This window comes from Marmota monax, unplaced genomic scaffold, assembly GCF_021218885.2.
Source record: "Marmota monax isolate L192 unplaced genomic scaffold, Marmota_monax_Labrador192_F-V1.1 WCK01_AAM20220418_F8-fsc00115, whole genome shotgun sequence".
NCBI classification, from domain to species: Eukaryota; Metazoa; Chordata; class Mammalia; order Rodentia; family Sciuridae; genus Marmota; species Marmota monax.
Window position 1 is genome coordinate 1,672,980 of NW_026694419.1, and position 20,029 is coordinate 1,693,008.

At 38.6% G+C, this 20,029-nt stretch overlaps 1 protein-coding gene across 1 annotated transcript in view; it reads right to left on the reverse strand.

Annotated features, from left to right (window-relative positions):
- Chmp4c (charged multivesicular body protein 4C) overlaps positions 1-8,821 on the reverse strand; it is a 29,419-nt gene extending 20,598 nt beyond the window's left edge. The window contains exon 1 of the mRNA XM_046468248.2: positions 8,461-8,821. Within this exon, the coding sequence (XP_046324204.1) occupies positions 8,461-8,806 (346 nt within the window). The 5' untranslated portion in view covers positions 8,807-8,821. The remainder of the gene's footprint in view (positions 1-8,460) is intronic.
- Between the last annotated feature and the right edge of the window lie 11,208 nt (positions 8,822-20,029).

Here is a 20,029-nt window from a genome sequence, read left to right on the forward strand (position 1 = left end):
GAAAATCATACAGGACCACAGTACTTTCTTTTCTTTTTTTTTTTTAAGAGAGAGAGAGAATTTTTTTTTTAACAGCGACACAACATCTTTATTTTATTTTTATGTGGTGCTGAGGATCAAACCCAGCGTCCTGTGCTTGCCAGGCAAGCGTTACGGCTTGAGCCACACTCCCAGCCCAGAGGGCCATAGTCTTGAAACCTCTGTTGAAATAGAATCCCCTGCTGTGGCATTCTGAAGAGCTCTTTAGTGAATGTTATGAATCTAACACACTATCAGTTCCATGATCCCCAGGCACGTGAAGATAGTTTGGTTTTAGGTATGAGATTCACAAGGTACTTAAGAGCATTTTGTGTAGAAAAGAGAAAAAAAGGACGGCACAACAGACACTTCTCAGAGGAGGACATACAATCAATCAACAAGTACATGAAAAAATGCTCACCATCTCTAGCTGTCAGAGAAATGCAAATCAAAACCACCCTAAGATACTATCTCACTCCAGTAAGATTGGCAGCCATTATGAAGTCAAACAACAAGTGCTAGCGAGGATGTGGGGAAAAGGGTACACTTGTACATTGCTGGTGGGACTGCAAATTGGTGCAGCCAATTTGGAAAGCAGTATGGAGATTTCTTGGAAAGCTGGGAATGGAACCACCATTTGACCCAGCTATTCCCCTTCTCGGTCTATTCCCTAAAGACCTAAAAAGAGCATGCTACAGGGACACTGCCACATCGATGTTCATAGCAGCACAATTCACAATAGCAAGACTGTGGAACCAACCTAGATGCCCTTCAATAGACCAATGGATTAAAAAAATGTGGCATTTATACACAATGGAGTATTACTCTGCATTAAAAAATGACAAAATCATAGAATTTGCAGGGAAATGGATGGCATTAGAGCAGATTATGCTAAGTGAAGCTAGCCAATCCCTAAAAAACAAATGCCAAATGTCTTCTTTGATATAAGGAGAGTAACTAAGAACAGAGCAGGGACGAAGAGCATGAGAAGAAGATTAACATTAAACAGGGATGAGAGGTGGGAGGGAAAGGGAGAGAGAAGGGAAATTGCATGGAAATGGAAGGAGACCCTCAGGGTTATACAAAATTACATACAAGAGGAAGTGAGGGGAAAGGGAAAAATAATACAAGGGGGAGAAATGAATGACAGTAAAGGGGGTAGAGAGAGAAGAGGGGAGGGGAGGGGAGGGGAGGGGGGATAGTAGAGGATAGGAAAGGCAGCAGAATACAACAGACACTAGTATGGCAATATGTAAATCAATGGATGTGTAACTGATGTGAGTCTGCAATCTGTATACGGGGTAAAAATGGGAGTTCATAACCCACTTGAATCAAAGTGTGAAATATGATATATAAAGAACTATGTAATGTTTTGAACAACCAACAACAAAAATTAAAAAAAAAAAGAAAAGAGAAAAAAAGTGGGATAAGCAAAATGATAATGGGTTGAAATGTAGGTCAGGTGTATTCATAGCTAGATGAATAACTGAGTTTAAATATCTAAGTTTCAAAACCTGAGTATTAGATATTTGACCTTCTATCTCATTGTCTAGAATAGCATACATTTTTTTCCTTTCCTGTTATTTTGAAAATTATCTAAAATGAATAGCTCTAAACACTGAGAAACATGCCGGCACCATTAAGAACAGCTGTGGGTGAGCTCACTCAATGAGCTAACTCATTGAGTGCTGATCTATCAAGGGGTAGCTGAATCTTAGATGAAACATTGACTCGATCATGCAGAAGTTATCTTGGAATGAAGTCTTCAGTAGAAAGCCATAAGGTTCTGTCCTTTTCTCTGTCTTACTTGATATTTTAACAAATATCTCTGTAACAACAAAAAGATTGATTATGGCTGATTCAACTAAAAGAAAGAGCTCATATAAAGGGCAATAAAATTGGAATTAAAAATTTTCAATTTTAAATTACGAATTTAATTTAATTTCAGTTAAAATTCTTAACCCAAAATAGAATGTTTAATAGAAATAAATGTAAAGCACTAAATGCAAGCTTGAGTGAGAAAATCAATTAGAGGAGAGGGTCCTCATCTGGCTAGGATTCTCTTTCCAAATCTAGTTAAAAAAAAGTAAGACACATGGGCACCTGAAAAAGTATCCACAAACTGAGGATGTATTGACAGAGCAAAAGAGATAAAAAGCCCAGGACACCCTGTGCTGGTCTGTACCTAGGTGTGTGAGTGAAGGCCTAAGTCAAAATAGGATCCTTGCCAGGATCAGAGGGAAACAGAGGCAGTGGGGGTTGAGAAGTTTTAAAATCATAGTTTAAGCAAGGGGGATTTTCAGGTGTGGGGCAGATGTTTTAGGGTCCCCCACTATGGGGTAACTGTCTATGTGAGGAAGAGAAACGTGGGTGGGGTTGAGGCTGTGGGAAGGATCACATTTCTTCACATTTCTGTAATCTGTATTTCTGGAAGAAAGAGGGACAGTTGATTGGGGAGGAAGACCTGCCCTAGGTATTAATTAATCATCCAGTCAAAAAAATTTATTTTCCCTTCCAGGCACTGGAATATTGAGTATAGTACAAGATAATCAGATAAACAAAGGCAAACAGAGCAATATATGAGAATGCCCAGTTGTAATTTGAATACTAGATAAATCTGAAACCCTCCTTAACTGGTTGATTTGTACCACCTATAGACATATAAATGTCCCTAAGGAAACTGGGTCATAAAAAAAAAGAAAAGAAACTGAGTCAGATGGCTATAAAGATCTGCCAGAAGCTCCTCAATTGTTTCTTCAGAAGTAAACAGAGGGGATGGTAAATATTTTTCTCATCCAGGTATCTGAATGACAACAGAGAGGGAGAAAATCAAGAGATATAGGATAAGGGAAGAAAACAGAATAGAGATTAGTTTCTTGCAGTTGAACAGAGCACTGAATAATATTTCACAGTCCCTCAAGTGTGGTGGAGATCAGAATCATTGAGCTGCTTCCTCAATTTTCAGATATCTGGACTACACACCTAATAAATTTAGCAAGTTCTGGTGAGCAAACATTTTAATAAGCATCCAGAAGGAACACTAATGCAGGTAATTGGAGAGCCACATTCTGAGAAACTCTTCAGAAAGGAGGTCACCAGGTAAGCTATATCACCCAGGGGACCTCTGCCAGGGTCCTGCGGTTACCTGAGCCATGCTTTTGCCCTCGGTGTTAGCTGGCTGTGTTGTGATTCTCTTCACACTGAAGTCCTTGTGGTCACTGGTGAGTGAGCGTGGAAGAATTCAGCCCTATGACAAGTACAGTTAAAAGCAAAATCAAGAGACTAAGGAGGTTCCTATCACTGACATAAGAGTGGGATTGTGCACACACCCCTGCTCTGCTGCTCTGCAGCAGACCATGTCTGCAGCATGACTCTGAAAGCAAATCCATCCCTGTCAGTCCACACAGCCCAGACTCCAAAGCAAGATAGCTCATTCAAGTAGAGGACACTCTACCTGGGCGACTCACTTCACCATACAACCTGACGAACTGGGGGAGCAGCCTCAGCACCAGATATTCCCTTGAATCATATGTAATATTACCAAGGAGAGCTTTGGGACAAATTTACTTCCTGACTGTCTCAGCTTTTTCTTTCTATTAACCTATGAGATCAGCAAGCTGAAGCCTACAGAGAGCCACAAATTGAATTCACTTCTTTCATCTAATTACATATCTGGGGTTGTTGCTCAGCCCTCAACAAGACAAGCATCAGGGCCATGACTAGGGTGAGAAGAGAAGGAGCAGGTAAGGCACAAAATGCTAGGCAGCACTCACCCAGGTCACACAGGTGTGTCCTGAGTGTCTCACCTGCTGCTCTGTAAACTGGGCCCTGAGGGACAAACCTCAGCACAGTAAAGGAGGTTTGCTAAGGGAATAAAAATTCTAAGGAGAATGAGGGAAAGGGCTCTCAGAGAAAAGATTGTTGTCCCACAAAGGAGATACAGTACATTGATTCAACATTATTCAAGGAGACAAAAATCTGGGCCAGTAAATGGGCTGACTTCAGCTGCAAAAAAAAAAAAATGCTACTATGATATACCAAGACAGATATTTATAGAGCAGTATACCAAGTGCTTTACACAGAAATGTCATTCATCCTCACAACTCTAAGTATCTGTTATCGATGCATTATGCAGATGAAGAAATGGAGAATGAGAGAGGTTCCAAGCGTCAGATTTAGGGTCACAGAGTTGCTAAGTGACAGTCAGGGCTAGAAATCAAGCCCAGGCCTGGCTGTTCTGAAAGCCAGGTTCTTAACTCTGACACCAAGTTCCTTTATATTAAATTATAAAAATTAAAACATGAAATTGCACTTGAGCAAAATCCCTACGGCCATCTGTCAGGGATATTATAAAAAAGACCTCAAAAAGGAATTAGAAGAGTAACCTCTAAGGTATGTTGCCAAACCAATGTGGCAGCAGAGGTTTGCAGTGAGCTAAGATAATTGACACTCTGGAGGCCCACCAGCCTGGGGCATGGAAATTCCAGGTGACTTGCCATATCCCAGTGAAGCATATAAATAAACATTGCCATGGGGGCATGATGTGAAAGGGACCAGGAAGCACTGGGAGAGTAAAAGACCTGTTTTTTCTATCTCATTAACATTACTATGGATTTGGAGTTCTGATACTGAAACCTGGCAACAGGGCAGAATCAGCTGGAAGCACTTCTTTAAAGTCTGATGCCTAAACCCATTCCTGAGAGTTATATCAGAATCTACAGGAGCGGACTCCAGGCATCCAAGTGACTTTATTATATAGCCAAGACTAAAAACTGCTGTAGGTGACAGAGTTCAGAAAGGGGAAAAAATATTAAGCCATGTGTAAGTTGGCTTTTGTATAAAAAAGAGCACTAGCTGTAAAGCAGGTGTTATGTGATAGTAATCTGAAGAACTAAAAAATTAAATTATGAATCTTGCTCCAATTGTTATTCTTCATTTGTTTTGGTACTGAGAATTGAACTCAAGGACAGTTTACCACTACGCTATATTCTCAGCCCTTTTTTTTTTATTTTGAGATAGGGTCTTGCTAAGATGCTAAGGCTAACCTTTGAACTTACACAGTTCTCTTGCCTCAGCTTCCAAGTTGCTGGATTAGAGACATGCACCACAGTACCCAACTCTAAGTAATACCCCTTTGGACCAATAGAACCTTTTTGTGTGTCAGGGGAGGGGAGGGTGCTGGGGATTGAACCCAGGACTTTGTGCATGCGAGACAAGCACTTTACCAACTGAGCTATATCCCCATCCTCCAATAGAACCTTGAATATGATGATATTATGGTTGTCCCAAAGTCAATTTGGTTATACATACTTAGATTCTTTTTGATAGATATTTATGGTAACCCCGAAAGAAGTTTAAGATGAGGAGAATTAGATATTTCTGCACTGCCTTGCTACAAGTTATCATGCAAACAAGATTCTGACTAAATTCTGCAAATACTTTATTAAATAAGCATGCACTGGTAAGCAAGCATAAACAGTTTGTCAATCTGTTTCACAAGCTCAATGAATTCCCAACTCTATGTCCTTCAGACGCTCCAAGGCTCACTGAGGCTGACAGTGACATTTCCTAGAAGGTGCTGTGCCCTACTGGAGATGCACTCAAATCAGAAATCCACCAGAACCAATGACAGGATGCCACACTGATTTGAGATCAAACCTCAGATATCACCTGGTTTTAAGTAGTTATGTACCTAGTAGATTCTCCTCACGAGTTCGTACATGGGGGACAAGGAAGTGTCTCTAAATCTACCTTAGCCAATCTACAATTTCACCAATGAGATCCCACTTCTAACACTTGCTAACTTAGAAGTTACTTGTTTTTCCAGTAAAACTCCTTGTGGGCATTTAGATTGTTGTCAAGGCTTCTGTTGTACCACAGTTCATTGAAGAACTTTTAGTTTTTAATGCAATGCTAGCTGTAAACTTGGCAGTGTGTTAATTGACCAACCAAGTATAGAAGCAAAGCTTTAACTGCACATTCACTATCTCACTCTGGTTACAATGTAAACTACAGCCATTCTAGCAATGGCATAAAGCAGCATGGGGACCATTTAGTACTGAGTATACAGAGTTTTAAGTTACTATGACTGTGAAAATAGTGGCTAACAGAGGTAATTAGATGTATATGAAGTTATCTTGCACATTTTTTCTTTTTTATATATGACAGTGGAATACATTACATTCTTACCACACATATAGAACACAATTTTTCATTTCTGATTGTATACTAAGTGTATTCACACCAATTCATGTCTTCATACATGTACTTTGGATAATAATGATCATCACATTCCACCATCATTTATAACCCCAGTCCCCTTCCTTCCCCTCCAACCTTTCTGCCCCATCTAGAGTTCATCTACTCCTCCCATGCTCCCTCTCCCAATCCCACTATTAATAAGCCTCCTTATATCAAAGGAAACATTCAGCACTTGGTTTTATCTTGTACATTTTGAAGATATTGATATTACAGCGTTTCTAATGCACAGAGCTGTGATTGAATTTTTTCCATAGTTTATACAATAGATGGCCTGATGCTAATCAGCCTCTGCTGCTTACTTGCAAGGGCTACTGCAGAACCAGGCCTGGGCTAACACCTGTGAAGTTTCCAAGTACAAATGGCAAAGAATGGATGAATTTCTTAACACCAATTGGTGACTTATTCTTTACACTTGCATCTGTAATTTCCCTGATTCAAGGAAGTTAGACTGGTGCTCTTAGCAATGTCTTTAATTTTCTTTGTGTTTTTCAAAGTTAGCTTTTGACACACTTTAGTGCATTGCCAATTGGAGGACATTTCTGGGGGGAAAAAAAGAAGTAATAAAAGACATATTATTTTACATGTGATTCTCTGAAAGCAAACCTACATGTTTACCAGTTCCTTGAAGAAGATATTCAGTTTTTATGATCATTTTAAGCCAATATTTACTAAGCAACCACAGCAGACAAAACTACACACAAATCCAAATAGATGACAAAGTCGAAAGATGCCTTGACAGACACTAAGCAAATGTCAGAGTACATATCAAACTGAGGAAGAAGGGAGGAGTAACAGATTGACCAGTGACATTTTTGACCAGTGACACATTTTAGCAACCCATAATGATATGGTCTCGGTTTAGAAACTGCCATTTAATAACTTCCTAAAATATTTTCTGACATAAAGTCAAAATAGAAACCACTATTTAGCTCTAAAACAAGCTTTAATATGACTAAAAGATATATGCAATAGAAGAGAAAAATGAAACTTGACCTTTTCATTGCCAGTAATAACTGGCCATAAAAGTATCATGCCTGCATTTACAAGAAGAAGCAGGCTGTCACGTTCAACTCCATGAGACACCATTCCTTTCCTGCCTTAAACAATGGCAGCATCATTAGGGTGAGCTCAATCTTCCCAGGGCTTCTTCATGATTAAAGAAGCCCAACTTGAAGATGCAGATGTTTAGGGTTTGGAGGTAAGCAAAGTCCGGTTCTATCACTTCTATTTCTGTGTCTGCCTAATATTATAAGAGCAAACCACTTCATCTTCTCATTGGGTTTTTATATGTGTCATGGGTACCATTTGGATCTAGTCCTAGAGAGAAAGCCATGTACTGTAGAAACCAATTAACTCTGGCAAAGAACAAAGAGTTCAAGGTGCAACAGGAGAACCAAGAATCATTACTGACTCAAAGTCCCTTGTGTGTGGTAAAAGCCAGTGATAGGAAATTTAATATTTAATTCTTCAACTTTTTTTTTAAGATCTCAACTACACAACAGCCAGCCAAAGTTTTTAAAGTCTGAGGAGCAAAGTAAGCCAGAACAAACTAGAATATGCTTCACTCGTGATTTATGTGTGATTTGTGTTGGTATACAAACATACAGCAGAAAACTTAATTGTGCAGTACTGGAGTGGGAGGGCTGGACTAGGGAAAGGAAAGCCAGAAGCAAAATTGAAGGGAGTGTCAGAAAATTCAGTATTCAAGATAAATAACATTTACTGCAATATGTACTAAAACTCAAAATTAATACAAAAATTCATAATAAACAAAATATCCCATGAAAAAAAGAATTTTAAATAAAGAAGTGTCATACCAGATACCAGAGAAAAAGAATCAGTAATATCTATCATGACTTGATTTGAACACTTGATTTGGGGTTCTTCATGGATTCTTTTTTTTTTTTTTTTTTTTTAATTTGAGTCTTTTAAATATGGCATAAAAGCATTGCTCATTTCGAGATTTTGGAAGCTCTCTTACATTTTGCCATACAGGTAAGTACCTTGCTCAGCTTACCCTCATCACCGGGCCCTGGGGTCCAGCATCAGTTCCTAGAAAGGCTGTAAAGCAAACCCTGCCGCCTGGGGGACCAGGGTGTTGTGCTCCCCATGGTCCCCAAGGGAAGGAAGGGCCAGAGGTAGGTGGGAGAGCTGCAGCCTGGGGGCGCGACCCCAGCCTACCTCGCTTATTCTGCGTGCCGTGCTTCTTGGCCAGGGACAGTTCTCTCTGGATTCGGTTCTCCAGGTACTCTTGTTTCTTGCCCAGCATCTCCTCAGTCTCCCGAAGTCGGGCCAGGGCTTCCTGGGGGCTGGGAGCAGCCCGGGTCCTAGAGGAGCCTCCCCCTTTAAAGAACTTGCCCAACTTGCTCATGGCTGTGGAGTTGGAGGGTAGTGCTGTGCCGGGGCGTCTCCGTATCTCCCCAGGGCTGCGCCCAGGGGACAAGGGGGCGAGAAAGTCTAGACCCAGCAGGCGACGCTCCAGGGAATCAACAAGTTGCGGGCGCAGGTGACACACACTCCTGGGCATTTCCTGGCTGCCAGCTCGGCCCCGCCCCTCAGCGCTACCGGGAGGGGAGGGCAAACCATTCCGAGGCGGCCAGCCGGCGCCACCCGCCCTCTGGGAGTTGTGGGAGAGCAGAGAAAAGTTGAAAGGGGCAGAAAGACTGCGCCAAAGTTGCTGCCTGATCCACGCTGGGGACGCACCCAGGAATGCGAATGGCTCCAGGGGGCTTGTGCGGTACCTGAACGCGTTTGTAACAAGTGCGCTTTGCCTACGTGGAATATAAGATGGTGTGTGTGTGTGTGTGTGTGTGTGCGCGCGCGCTCAGGTCTCTGTTCTTGTGAATAAGAATACTCGGATATTTTCCTCCAAGTGTGTGTCCTGTAGGTACAGGTGTGTGGCTTCCGGGACATTTGCCTGCCCCTATCATGAAGGTGTGTGGGCAAGTTAAGAGCAGCTGCTCTGATTGGCTGGTCAGCATTTGTGTAGTCCAGGCAGGTTGGTATGTGGCTAAGCGCCAGCCAGTTGGCATGAGTGTATCTAAATTATTTTTACATATTTTCAAGTGAGAGATGGTGGCTATTTGTTTTCCAAAGTCAGGACTTCTCAGTGTGTTTAGTGGTTGCATTGACGTCTATAATTAAAAATCTGAAGCTTTCTGTGTGATTGGCAGTGTATCAATAACCTTAAATGGAGCTTCCCTTCTGTTTGAATTTTGTCAGATGCCTTTACATAAACACTTAAGTAACAAAAAGTAGAAAACGTCCTAGAGAAAAGATACATTATTTAGGTCATGCTCATTATCTTTGTCTCATCTATTAGAGCTGCAAGCAAAGACTTTGGTAAAATGAAAAAAATATATGTAATGATTATGGATGAATCAATGCAATCAAAAATCTGTGTTGAGTATGCTACAAAGAAGTGGCATGTGAAATTTTGTCTATGTTCCAGTTTTCAAAGATTAGCAAGGTCCACTGCATAATGCAGCCCTATTTGAGCAACATCACCCAACATCATCAGAACCTATTTGTAACTGTTAGTAAACCACTGCTAAAAGGGAAAACAGCATCCATTATTCTAACAAATTCACCTTGATACCCAAGATCAAGGACCTAATTTTGTCTGCCATCATATTAACACAGAAGAAGAAATTATTGCATTTTATCCAACATTGGAATAGCTAGCATCAAATTTTGCTAAAACAAACGTTTTAATAGGAAACTACCAATATACATCACACACACATACAACACACACACACACACACACACACACACACACACACGAGCTTACCATTTCCCGGTAACTGCAGCCAGCTACAAAAAATTCATAAACATGTTTTAAACTTGCTTTCTTAATTTGATTTCAAGCCCCTTAAAAATTGAGTAGTATACATATCCTATTATGTTTCCCATTAATGACCAGTTGGCCCAAACTTTATGAGTATATTCTTTAAAAAAAAAAGATTTTCTTCTTCCTTTATTCCTTCCTTTCTCTCTCCTCCTCTTCCTCTTCTTCTATTTTCTTTCTTTCTTTTGGTACTGAGGACTGAGCCCAGAGGTACTGTATCACTGACAAGCTTCATTCCCAGCATATTTTTTTTTAATTTTAGTTTTTAAATTTTGAGACAGGGTCTCCTTAAGCTGATGAGGCTGGCCTTGAACATGATATCCTTCTGCCTCAGCCTCCTGAGTTGCTTGAGTATATTCTACATATGAGAGACTGAGAATGCAGGTATAGTTCACTCTCTGGGAGCTTATTGTCTAGGTATCATAGTAGTAGCTGCCATCTTTTGACTGCCATTGTGTGGCAAGAATGCTACATGCATTATCAATAACCCCTATATAACCCCACAAGATAAATATTCCCTTTTATGTTTGACAAAGGAAGTACATAAGGCTCAATTGGTCACACATAAGAGTGAAGAGAGCTTTCTGTTTTAAAACTTATGGTGTTGTCACGATTTATATGGCCTTCTTTCCCTGAGTTGATACATAAAAGAAATTCATTACGTAGTTGTTTGATTAAATGATATGATGTGAAGAGGTTATGAAAAAGCATCCAACTTAAAGACTCCTACATGTATTAATGAATTCACAGAGGGCTACATTTACATAGGAACTGTCCAGTTTACCAAATTTTTTGTAGTTCACCATTCTACTTTTTTGTTAGAAGAATATTGAACAAGTGGAACAGAGGGACTGAAAGTTATAAGGGGAGCTACATAATTATCCACTCACCTATGTTCTCATTCTTCAGATATTTATTGAATATCTCTACGTCCAAGGAATTGTGCTAGTGGTATTGTGTCATATTATTAAGAATAAGAACCATTTTTTTTGTCCAAGAAAGTTTATGCCTTAGGGTAGAAGTCAAAAGTTGAACAAATTATCTCACAAATAATGAGCTTTATAAATTAATTTTATAAAAAGTTCTATAGAGGACAGCAACTATAAGAGTAAATAATAGAGGAAACTGGTCTTGTCTTGGGATCAAAGAAAAATAGTCTGAAAAAGTGACACTTAAGCTAGAATTTGAGTAATAAATACAAGTTCCATAAGTTTTCAGAAGGGAAATCAGTGTTCTAGTATAAGAAATCACTCATTCCTTTCTTTCCTCCTTCCTTCTTTCATTTATCATTTTTTCCTTAGTGCATTTTCTATAGCCAACACAGTTCTAAATGGGGAGATTCAGTAGCAATTAGACAAAAATCCATGGATTTTTGTTGCCTGTGTTCTAGATAAGGGGAGACAGACAATTAATTAAATAAGAAAATAATGTACCAAATGGGCTCTTTGGGGGAAAATGGGGACTAGTTGAGAATTGAAATTATAAATAATATATACAAATATCTCAAGTCTGTAGTATTAACATTTGAAGGAAGGCCAGTATAAGTGGGGTTTGGAGACAGAAGAGCAGAATGTGGAAAGATTGCCTTCAAAGGTAGCATCCTGATCACAGAGGATCCACACCATGTGCTAAGGACCCATATTTTATCAGAAGAGCAACTGAAAGTCAATCACAAGGTAAAATAAAGAATATGGTTATTAATCTGTAAATTCAGTGGAAAAAGTAATTTACCCAATTTAATGTGTAGCACTTTCAGAAACATGTGGTATGCAAAGCAAGACACGTTTAAATTAAAAATCATTCCCTTCCATTAATACATAAATTCAATGGGGAAAAGATAATACTTGAAAGCAAGTAAACCATCCAGATATGTATTAGTGTTTAATCCAGCAGCGGGATGTAGAAAATAAATTTTTAAATCAATGATTTAGAAGCTGAAAATAACACATTAATCTTCATTCAATACTCATCCTACAAATGTGAGTTCATAAAGAGTTCTCAGCATCTAGTGTATTTTTCATTTTCTAATCTCAATTGATCTCAGCTAATAAGGAGGCTGTTGTTCAAAAGAATGATCTTGTTCAGGATGATTTACCATGGTTAAGATAGCAAAGGAAATTGGAAATTTATAGATCTGTTAAAAAGACCTAGATGTCAGGCTAATTGATACATTTTGGCCACCCCTTGAAATTGCATCCATTTTTAGAATGCCAAATGAGCTCTCTAAAGCAACAGAAGAAGAATTATCCTTTAAACATACTGCAGAATAATCATCAAATAGTTATTTATTAAGCAGCTCAACAAGCATGTACACATTCTTTTCATCAGCAGTTCTTTTGAGCTTCTTAGAACCAAATACTCATTGTATGTAATACTCAGTCACAATAATGAGTACAAAAGTAGCCATTATGAAAAATAATAATTTTGCAAAACTACAAGTTTGATTACCCTAATTCATAATGAAAATATATGATGCTTGTGACTGAATTTCGCCTGTGTTGCTCTTTGTTCACGTTCCTCATATCTTTGTTCATCTTTGATCAGAAGTTAAAAAAAAAAAAGCCTAAGGTTTATCAGACTTGGCTTTAAAGTGTTTTCTACACCACACTTAATGGATGTAAAATGTAGCCCTGCACACAGCTCAATGTCACTCTTATTATACAACCTTCTAAAAGCTAATTTTTACACTTTCCTTTTTCCTCCAGAATTTAATTATTCTTGAATAGAATCACATGAGATTTGAACCTAATCCCAAAACAACAGATTCTCCCCAGTCCAGTTTCTTTCTTTCTCAGTTAATGATAACCCCGGGCTTCCTTTTGCTTAGGCCATAAGAAATTATCCTTAGAATTATCCTTGAAGCACATTCAATTCATCAGCAAATCCGGGGACTCTAACACAGAAACCTGACTCCTTGTCACCACCAACACTGCTAATGTCACACTTCATGCTGTGAGCCAGTCATATCTTCCCTGGATTATCCCTGGAGGGACATCTGACTGAATTCCCTATAAACACCCTGATCTTGCCATAGTCCCTAGATGGCAGCCAGACTGAGCTACGTCAGAATCCTCCAATGACTTCCCATCTCACTCCAGTTAAAAGCCAAAGTCTTCACAAATGTCTTCAAACCCTCACATGAAGTAATACTGACCCCCAGCCTTACCCAAGCAGGGCCCCCCTGTCCATACATCCTATCCCTCTCCCTGGTCCACTCTACACTAGCCCCACTGGCCTGTAATACACCAGCACGATCTCCCAGCTGAGTCTCTGCCCAAGCTGCTCCTCTGCCTTCTGACTTACTCCCAGACATCTAATTTGTTCACCCCTCACCTTCTTTGGGTCCTTTTATGAAATCACATTGTCACCCCACTGTATTTTAAATCACCTCCCTAACCTCTCATTCCCTATTTCCTACAGAATATGTATCCCCTTTCTTGGCTTTATTTTTCTTCATAATACTCACTACCATCTGTTATATGCTGTTTTTTTTTTTTAATTCTGTTTATTTTCCATCTCCATTGCTTCCAGAACCATCCTCATGAGAGCAGAGGTTGGTCACCAGTACCTTCCCAGTTCCCAAAGCTAAGCCTGGCACATTGTAAGATCTCTATTAATATTCACTGAATGCAGGGAGGAGGGAAGGAAGGGAGAGAGGGAGGGCTGGAGGGAAGGAGGCAGGGCGAGCAAGGAAGACAACATAGATAAAATATCCAAATGATGGAGCAACATATGAAAAAAATTGAAACTCATTTCCTAGATCCTACAACCTGTGTCATCACTCTGACGATACAGAAGATACACCCACTGTTCTAGTAATCAAATCTCTGAGACCAGTAGGCAAAAGTTCTGACAGAATATTTGGCCCATCTGAGGCAAAGGAAAACACTTGAGATGGTAGAGCACCCAGCACTAGAAAGAGAGGTAAATACTTTCTCAAAATAAAAATATTTTCTCTAGAAAATCATTCATGTTTTTAGATCTGTTATTCCTTTGCATTGGTAGGAATTTCAAGGAGTAAAGATAATAGTAGCTGTTACTGCATCATCAAGAAACTTCCCTAGTTAGACTAATTAAATATCCACCTCCTGCCAAAATGCAATTTAAGCTGATATTTCAAAATAATTTCACGTGTGTTGGTCAGGACTACTAAAATCGTCTCTCTAAAGAATAATTACCTAAGAAAATGTTATAAACTTACCTGTGTGGGCAGACTACTGCTTAAAAAGATGAAGATGTCCAAAATGCACACACATGCTCACACACATGCAGCATGCATGAACACAGGTTTGCCCACGCCCACACACAAACATAAAAATACACTCACAAAAATGGCCATGATGATGATAGGGCTGAGGACATGATGATAGATTTGTCTCTGTATCACCAAACACTGTTCCTTCCTCTTCTCTACTTGAGCTGTAAACATTAAAAACACTCCATGAGTTTTACATAATATGTTTTTGTTGTTGTTGTTTCGTTAGTTTGTTTGTTTTGGTACTAGGGATCTAATTCAGGGCCTTGCACATGCTAGGCAAGTGATCTACCACTGACTTACAACCCTAGCAATTTTAAATTTTGTTTTGAAATGGCTTCACTAAATTGCTCGTGTTGGCTGCAAACTTTTGATCCTCCTGTCTCAGTCTGTTGAGTTGCTGGGATAATAGGCATGAGCCACCAAGCCTGGCCATATTACTGTTTTTAGTTTCTTTACCATCCTGTTACCTGCTTTTTAATATGCTCCAATTATCTTCTTTTACATCTAAAGTATATGCTTAGAACCAAGAAAAATTGTCCTGGTGTTTTGATCAGACAAGCACATAAAACAAATTACAGTGTTCGTGTTCCTTGTTCTGAAAATTGTATTTTAATATTACTGAAAAGATTATAACAGCTATGCTTGTAACCCCATAGGCTCAGGAGTCTGAGGCAAGAGGATCACGAGTTCAAGGCCAGCCTTGGCAACTTACCTAGGACCTAAGCAATTCAGTGATACCCTGTCTCTAAATAAAAAATAAAATACAAAAAAGTATTTCTGTGATGTGGCTGGGTGGTTAAGTGCCCCTGGGTTCAATCCCTTGTAAGAAAAGAGAGAGAGAGAGAGAGAGAGAGAGAGAGAGAGAGAGGGAGGGAGAGATTATAACAGTTTGGGGGACAGCTATGTATGTCAATGTTGACTTGTTTATTCATTGATTCAGTGAACAGATATTTTTGAGGCCTTGCCATGTGTCAAGCACTGATCAATGAGCTGGAGATATAATGCATAAGACAACATCTTTGTCCTCAAATGACAAAGAGGAGGCATATAAATCAATAATGATGGAAATATAAGGTTGAAAATTATAACAAATGTTGTGAAGAAATATTTGGAAATATGAGATAAGTAAGAATGTACATTGAGGTAGTTGAAATGATGATCCCTGACATTATCCACAACCTTATCCCTGAAACCTTTGGCAAAAAGGACTTCGAAGGTGTGATCAAATGAAAGCTCATAAAATGCAGAGATTATCCTGATATATCCCAATGGACCCATTGTAATTGCAAGGATATTTAAAAGAGGAAAGCAGAAGGGTTATAGCCAGGGAAGGAGATGTGGCAGAAGAAGAGATGGAGGAGCATGGGGAGGCAAGGAGAGATTTCAGGATGCCTGTTATGGTTGGGATGTGAGGTGTCCCCCAGAAGCTCACATATGAGACAATGCAAGAAGGTTCAGAGGAGAAATGACTGGGTTTGAGAGCTTTAACCCAATCAGTGAATTAATCACTTGATGGTATTAATTGAATGATAACTGAAGGCAGGTTGGGTATGGCTGGAGGAGGTAGGGCCTTGGGAGCATTTCTTTGGGTTATATATTTGTATCTGGAAGATGGAGATCCCTCTCTCTCTCTCTGTGCTTTCTGATCATCATTTGAGCTGCTTCCCTCTGCCACACTCTTCCGCCATGATATTCAGCCTCACCTCAAGCCTCCCGAGGAATGGAACTGGCCTTCTATGGACCATGACCTGTGAAACCATGAGCCCCAAATAAATTTTTCCTCCTTTATGATTGTTCTGGTCAGATTTTTCAGTCACGGCAGTGAAAAAATTGATAGAAAACAATGCCACTTTGTAAGTCCTAAAGATGGAGAAAGGGGTCACAAACCAAGCAAAGCAGCTGGAAAAGGCAAGGAATTGGATTCACCCCTAGAGCCTTTTTTTATTGTTTTAAGCCACTATATGTATGCTAATTAAAGCAACAATAGACAACCAGTACAAACAGCAAAGGTCTTGATTGAATCTGAGGCATGTCCTAGAACCCTCTCTAGGGTTCTAGACCCTGAGAGCCAAAACATGAGAAAGAGATTACCAGGTAAATAGAGGGAAGGGAGAAAATTTTCAGTCTAATGGACTGGTTCATAAGGCTGGGCAGGAAGCTGGTAAGTAAAAATGATTCAGAGTCTACCTGTGGACTTAAAGGGTAGAGTAGTCTTAGATGCTGAGGACAATAAGGCAGGAGGTAAGTTATTTTTATAAACCAGTCTATTAAATGGGAATAATAATGGTATCTGTTTTAAAAACTTTATGAAATAATGCATTTAATTGCCTGGCACATAGTAAGTAATCAAAAAGTCTAAACTGTTAGTATTACTAAATTTTGAATTTAGACTATTCAAAAGTTGATCTTTTCTGGGGAAAAAAGGTATACCGATAGATTGCTGGTGGGACTGCAAATTGATGGAACCACTCTGGAAAGCAGTTTGGAGATGCCTCAGAAAACTTGGAATGGCATCAACATTTGACCCTGTTATCCCACTCCTGAGGGACTTAAAATCAGCATACTACAGTGACACAGCCACATCAGTGTTTATGGCAGCTCAATTCACAGTAGCTAAACTATGGAATCAGCCTAGGTACCCTTCAACAGATAAATGGATAAAGAAAATGTGATACATTTACACAAAGGAATACTACTCAGCCATAAAGAGTAATGAAATTATAGCATTTTCCAGGAAATGGAAGGAACTGGAGACTATCATGCTCAGTGAAATAAGCCAATCCCAAAGAACCAAAGGTGGAGTGTTTTCTCTGATATATAGATGCTGAATCATAATGGAGGGTGGGTAGGAAAGATTAGAATTTAGATTGCACAAAGGGGAATGAAGGGAAGGGAGAGGATATGGGAATAGCAAAGATGGTAGAATGAATCAGGCATTACTTTTCTATGTGCATATACGAGTACACTACCAGTGTAATTCTACATCATGTACAACCAGTAGAATGGAAAATTGTGCTCCTTATATGTATAATATGTCAAAATACATTCTACCGGGCTGGGGTTATAGCTCAATGGTAGAGCACTTGCCTTGCATATGTGAGGCACTAGGTTTGATCCTCAGAACCGTATAAAAAATAAGCAAACAAAATAAGGATATCATGTCCATCTACAACTAAAAATATTTTTTAAAAATACATTATATCATCATGTATAACTAATAAAAAACAAAAAGTGGAAAAACAAAAAAAGTAATATGACATTTTTAGAGAATGGAAGATAATTAGTCAAGAAAATAACTATACTTTTCCTAGTGCAAAAGAAGAGACAAAATGATTTAAATCAATAACTAATGTTACCATAAAAATTGTTATTTAAGTTAGTTATGGCTTACAAGACAAATTTTAATACTAATTGGTAAAAAAGTGAAAATCAATTTTGAAAATATATCACTTGCTCCATTTAAGTAAAAATTTTTTAAAAATATCTTGAGCTTTTTAAAAGTGCTTTACGTTTGTTTTTGTTTTTTTCTATTCTCATTAATACATTCTCTGTCAGATTGATTTCTCCTGTGAGTGGTAATAAAACCCAGAAACTTTGATTAAATGATATTTCCTACAGTAAAAAAACAAAATTGATCTTAAGTGAAAATAATCTCCTGTGAATTATGGAAAATCTCACTTTCATTTGTTTTGTTTATCAACTATATTATTCAATTATTTCCACGATGATGCTGTGTAACAAAATACCCTCAAATTCTAGGACCTTAACAATAAGCTTTCATACTCATGCTTACAGACCTACAGGCCTATCAAGATTTATCTGGGCTGGAAAAGGCATGGCTGTCAATTGCCAAAGCTCCAGTCCAGGTTGTGGGTTGGTTTCGGACATGCTCCACATGTGTTCATTCTGGGGCCAGGACTGAAAGGCAGCAACTCTGTGGCTTATGTTCTTCTTATGGTGTAGCATGAAAGCACAACAGGCAAGACAAACCACAGAAACCCAGTTAAGTACTCTACCTATGCCAGGTCTGCTAACATTCCGTAAGCAATGAAAGTCATATGGCTGGCCAAACCAAATATGTATGAGTTGATAAAGCACACCTGCCCTCACTGGGGAGAAAGGCAGTGAATATTTGCAGAATAATAATTCAAACTGTCACACCTGCAGGTTTATAACAGATAATATAACTCTGTATCAAAAAATAATATTCAATTAACAACTTACATTTTTTTCTCTTACTCATGTTTATTAATATTACATTGAGCAGAGATTCTGAATAAAGAGGGATTCTAAACATGCATGTGATAATATAAGTAAATAATAGTAATTATTTGCTAATAATATGGAATTTTGTGTGTAGGTATGAATTACTGGCCCACTATCACTAAGCCACCCCTGGCCCTTTTCAGTTTTGAAACAGGGTCTAAGTTGGTGAGACTGGCCTCAAACTTGCAATCCTCCTGCCTCAGCCTTGAAAGTTACTAGGATCACAAGTGTGCACCACCATGCCTGCAATGTGGAATTTTAAAAGTAAATATAGGATTTTAAAAAGTAAAACATTATTGCATTCTTTTCAAATGTTTAACAATAGGGTAAGTACTTGTGACACTTGACACTTTTCAATGTTTTAAGCAATCATAATTTCAGATACTAAGTTTATTCTTATTCTCACCTTTTGGTATTGACAAAAAATTCAAACAAAAGTGAATTCTTATTTTAACCAATTAAGAAATAAAGTAGAATGGGGTGCAGTGACGCATATCTCTAATCCCAGCTACTTGGGAGGCTGAGACAGAAGGATAGTAAGTTCAAAGCCAGCCTGGTCAACTTAGTGAGATCCTGTCTCAGAATAAAGAATATAAAAGGGCTGGGGACACAGCACAGTGTAAAGTGCCCTTAGGTTCAATCCTCAGTACCTAAATAAATAAATCGAACATCAGTACTCCAAACATTTGTTATGAATGAGTTTTAACATCGTTTATAGCATTAAGTGGGATCATACCTAATTCCATACTTGTCTAAATATGCCAAACCTTTAAATAGAATTAATTTCCCATTCTCTAGAATATTATCTTTGGAGAAGCATTTTCATTGCAAAACAACAAATAGCCAGAGAAGTTCACAGACACACATTAACAAAGAAATATACAGGGAACATCAATATAAATGCAACATGTGGTTCAAAATAGGGCATTTTTCCCACTACCATCCCATATGTGCCTTTCTGATCAAAGTCCTTCCTTACCTCCACAGGTATTTACTCTTCTGTACTGCATGTTATCTTAATTTTCTTTATAGGCACACCTCTATGTACTAATCCCTAAACAATTTAATGATGCCTCTTTGAACTTTATGTAAGTGGAATGATATGACATGTATTCTTTGGGTTTTATTTTACCACAGAATACTTCATTTTTAAGTGTTATCAACATTCTCATACACAGTTATATCTCCTTCATTTTCACTGTTGTAAAGGATTAAACTGTTTAGCCATTCCACAAGTTATTGTTTCTGTTATTGGTAAGCATTTGTTTTATTTTCAGATTAAGCTGATGCTGCTCTCAGGATTCTTGTATGTCTCTCTTGTGCTCAAATTTCTTCCAGTATATAGCAATATTACTGTTTCAGGTGTTTAGATTTTG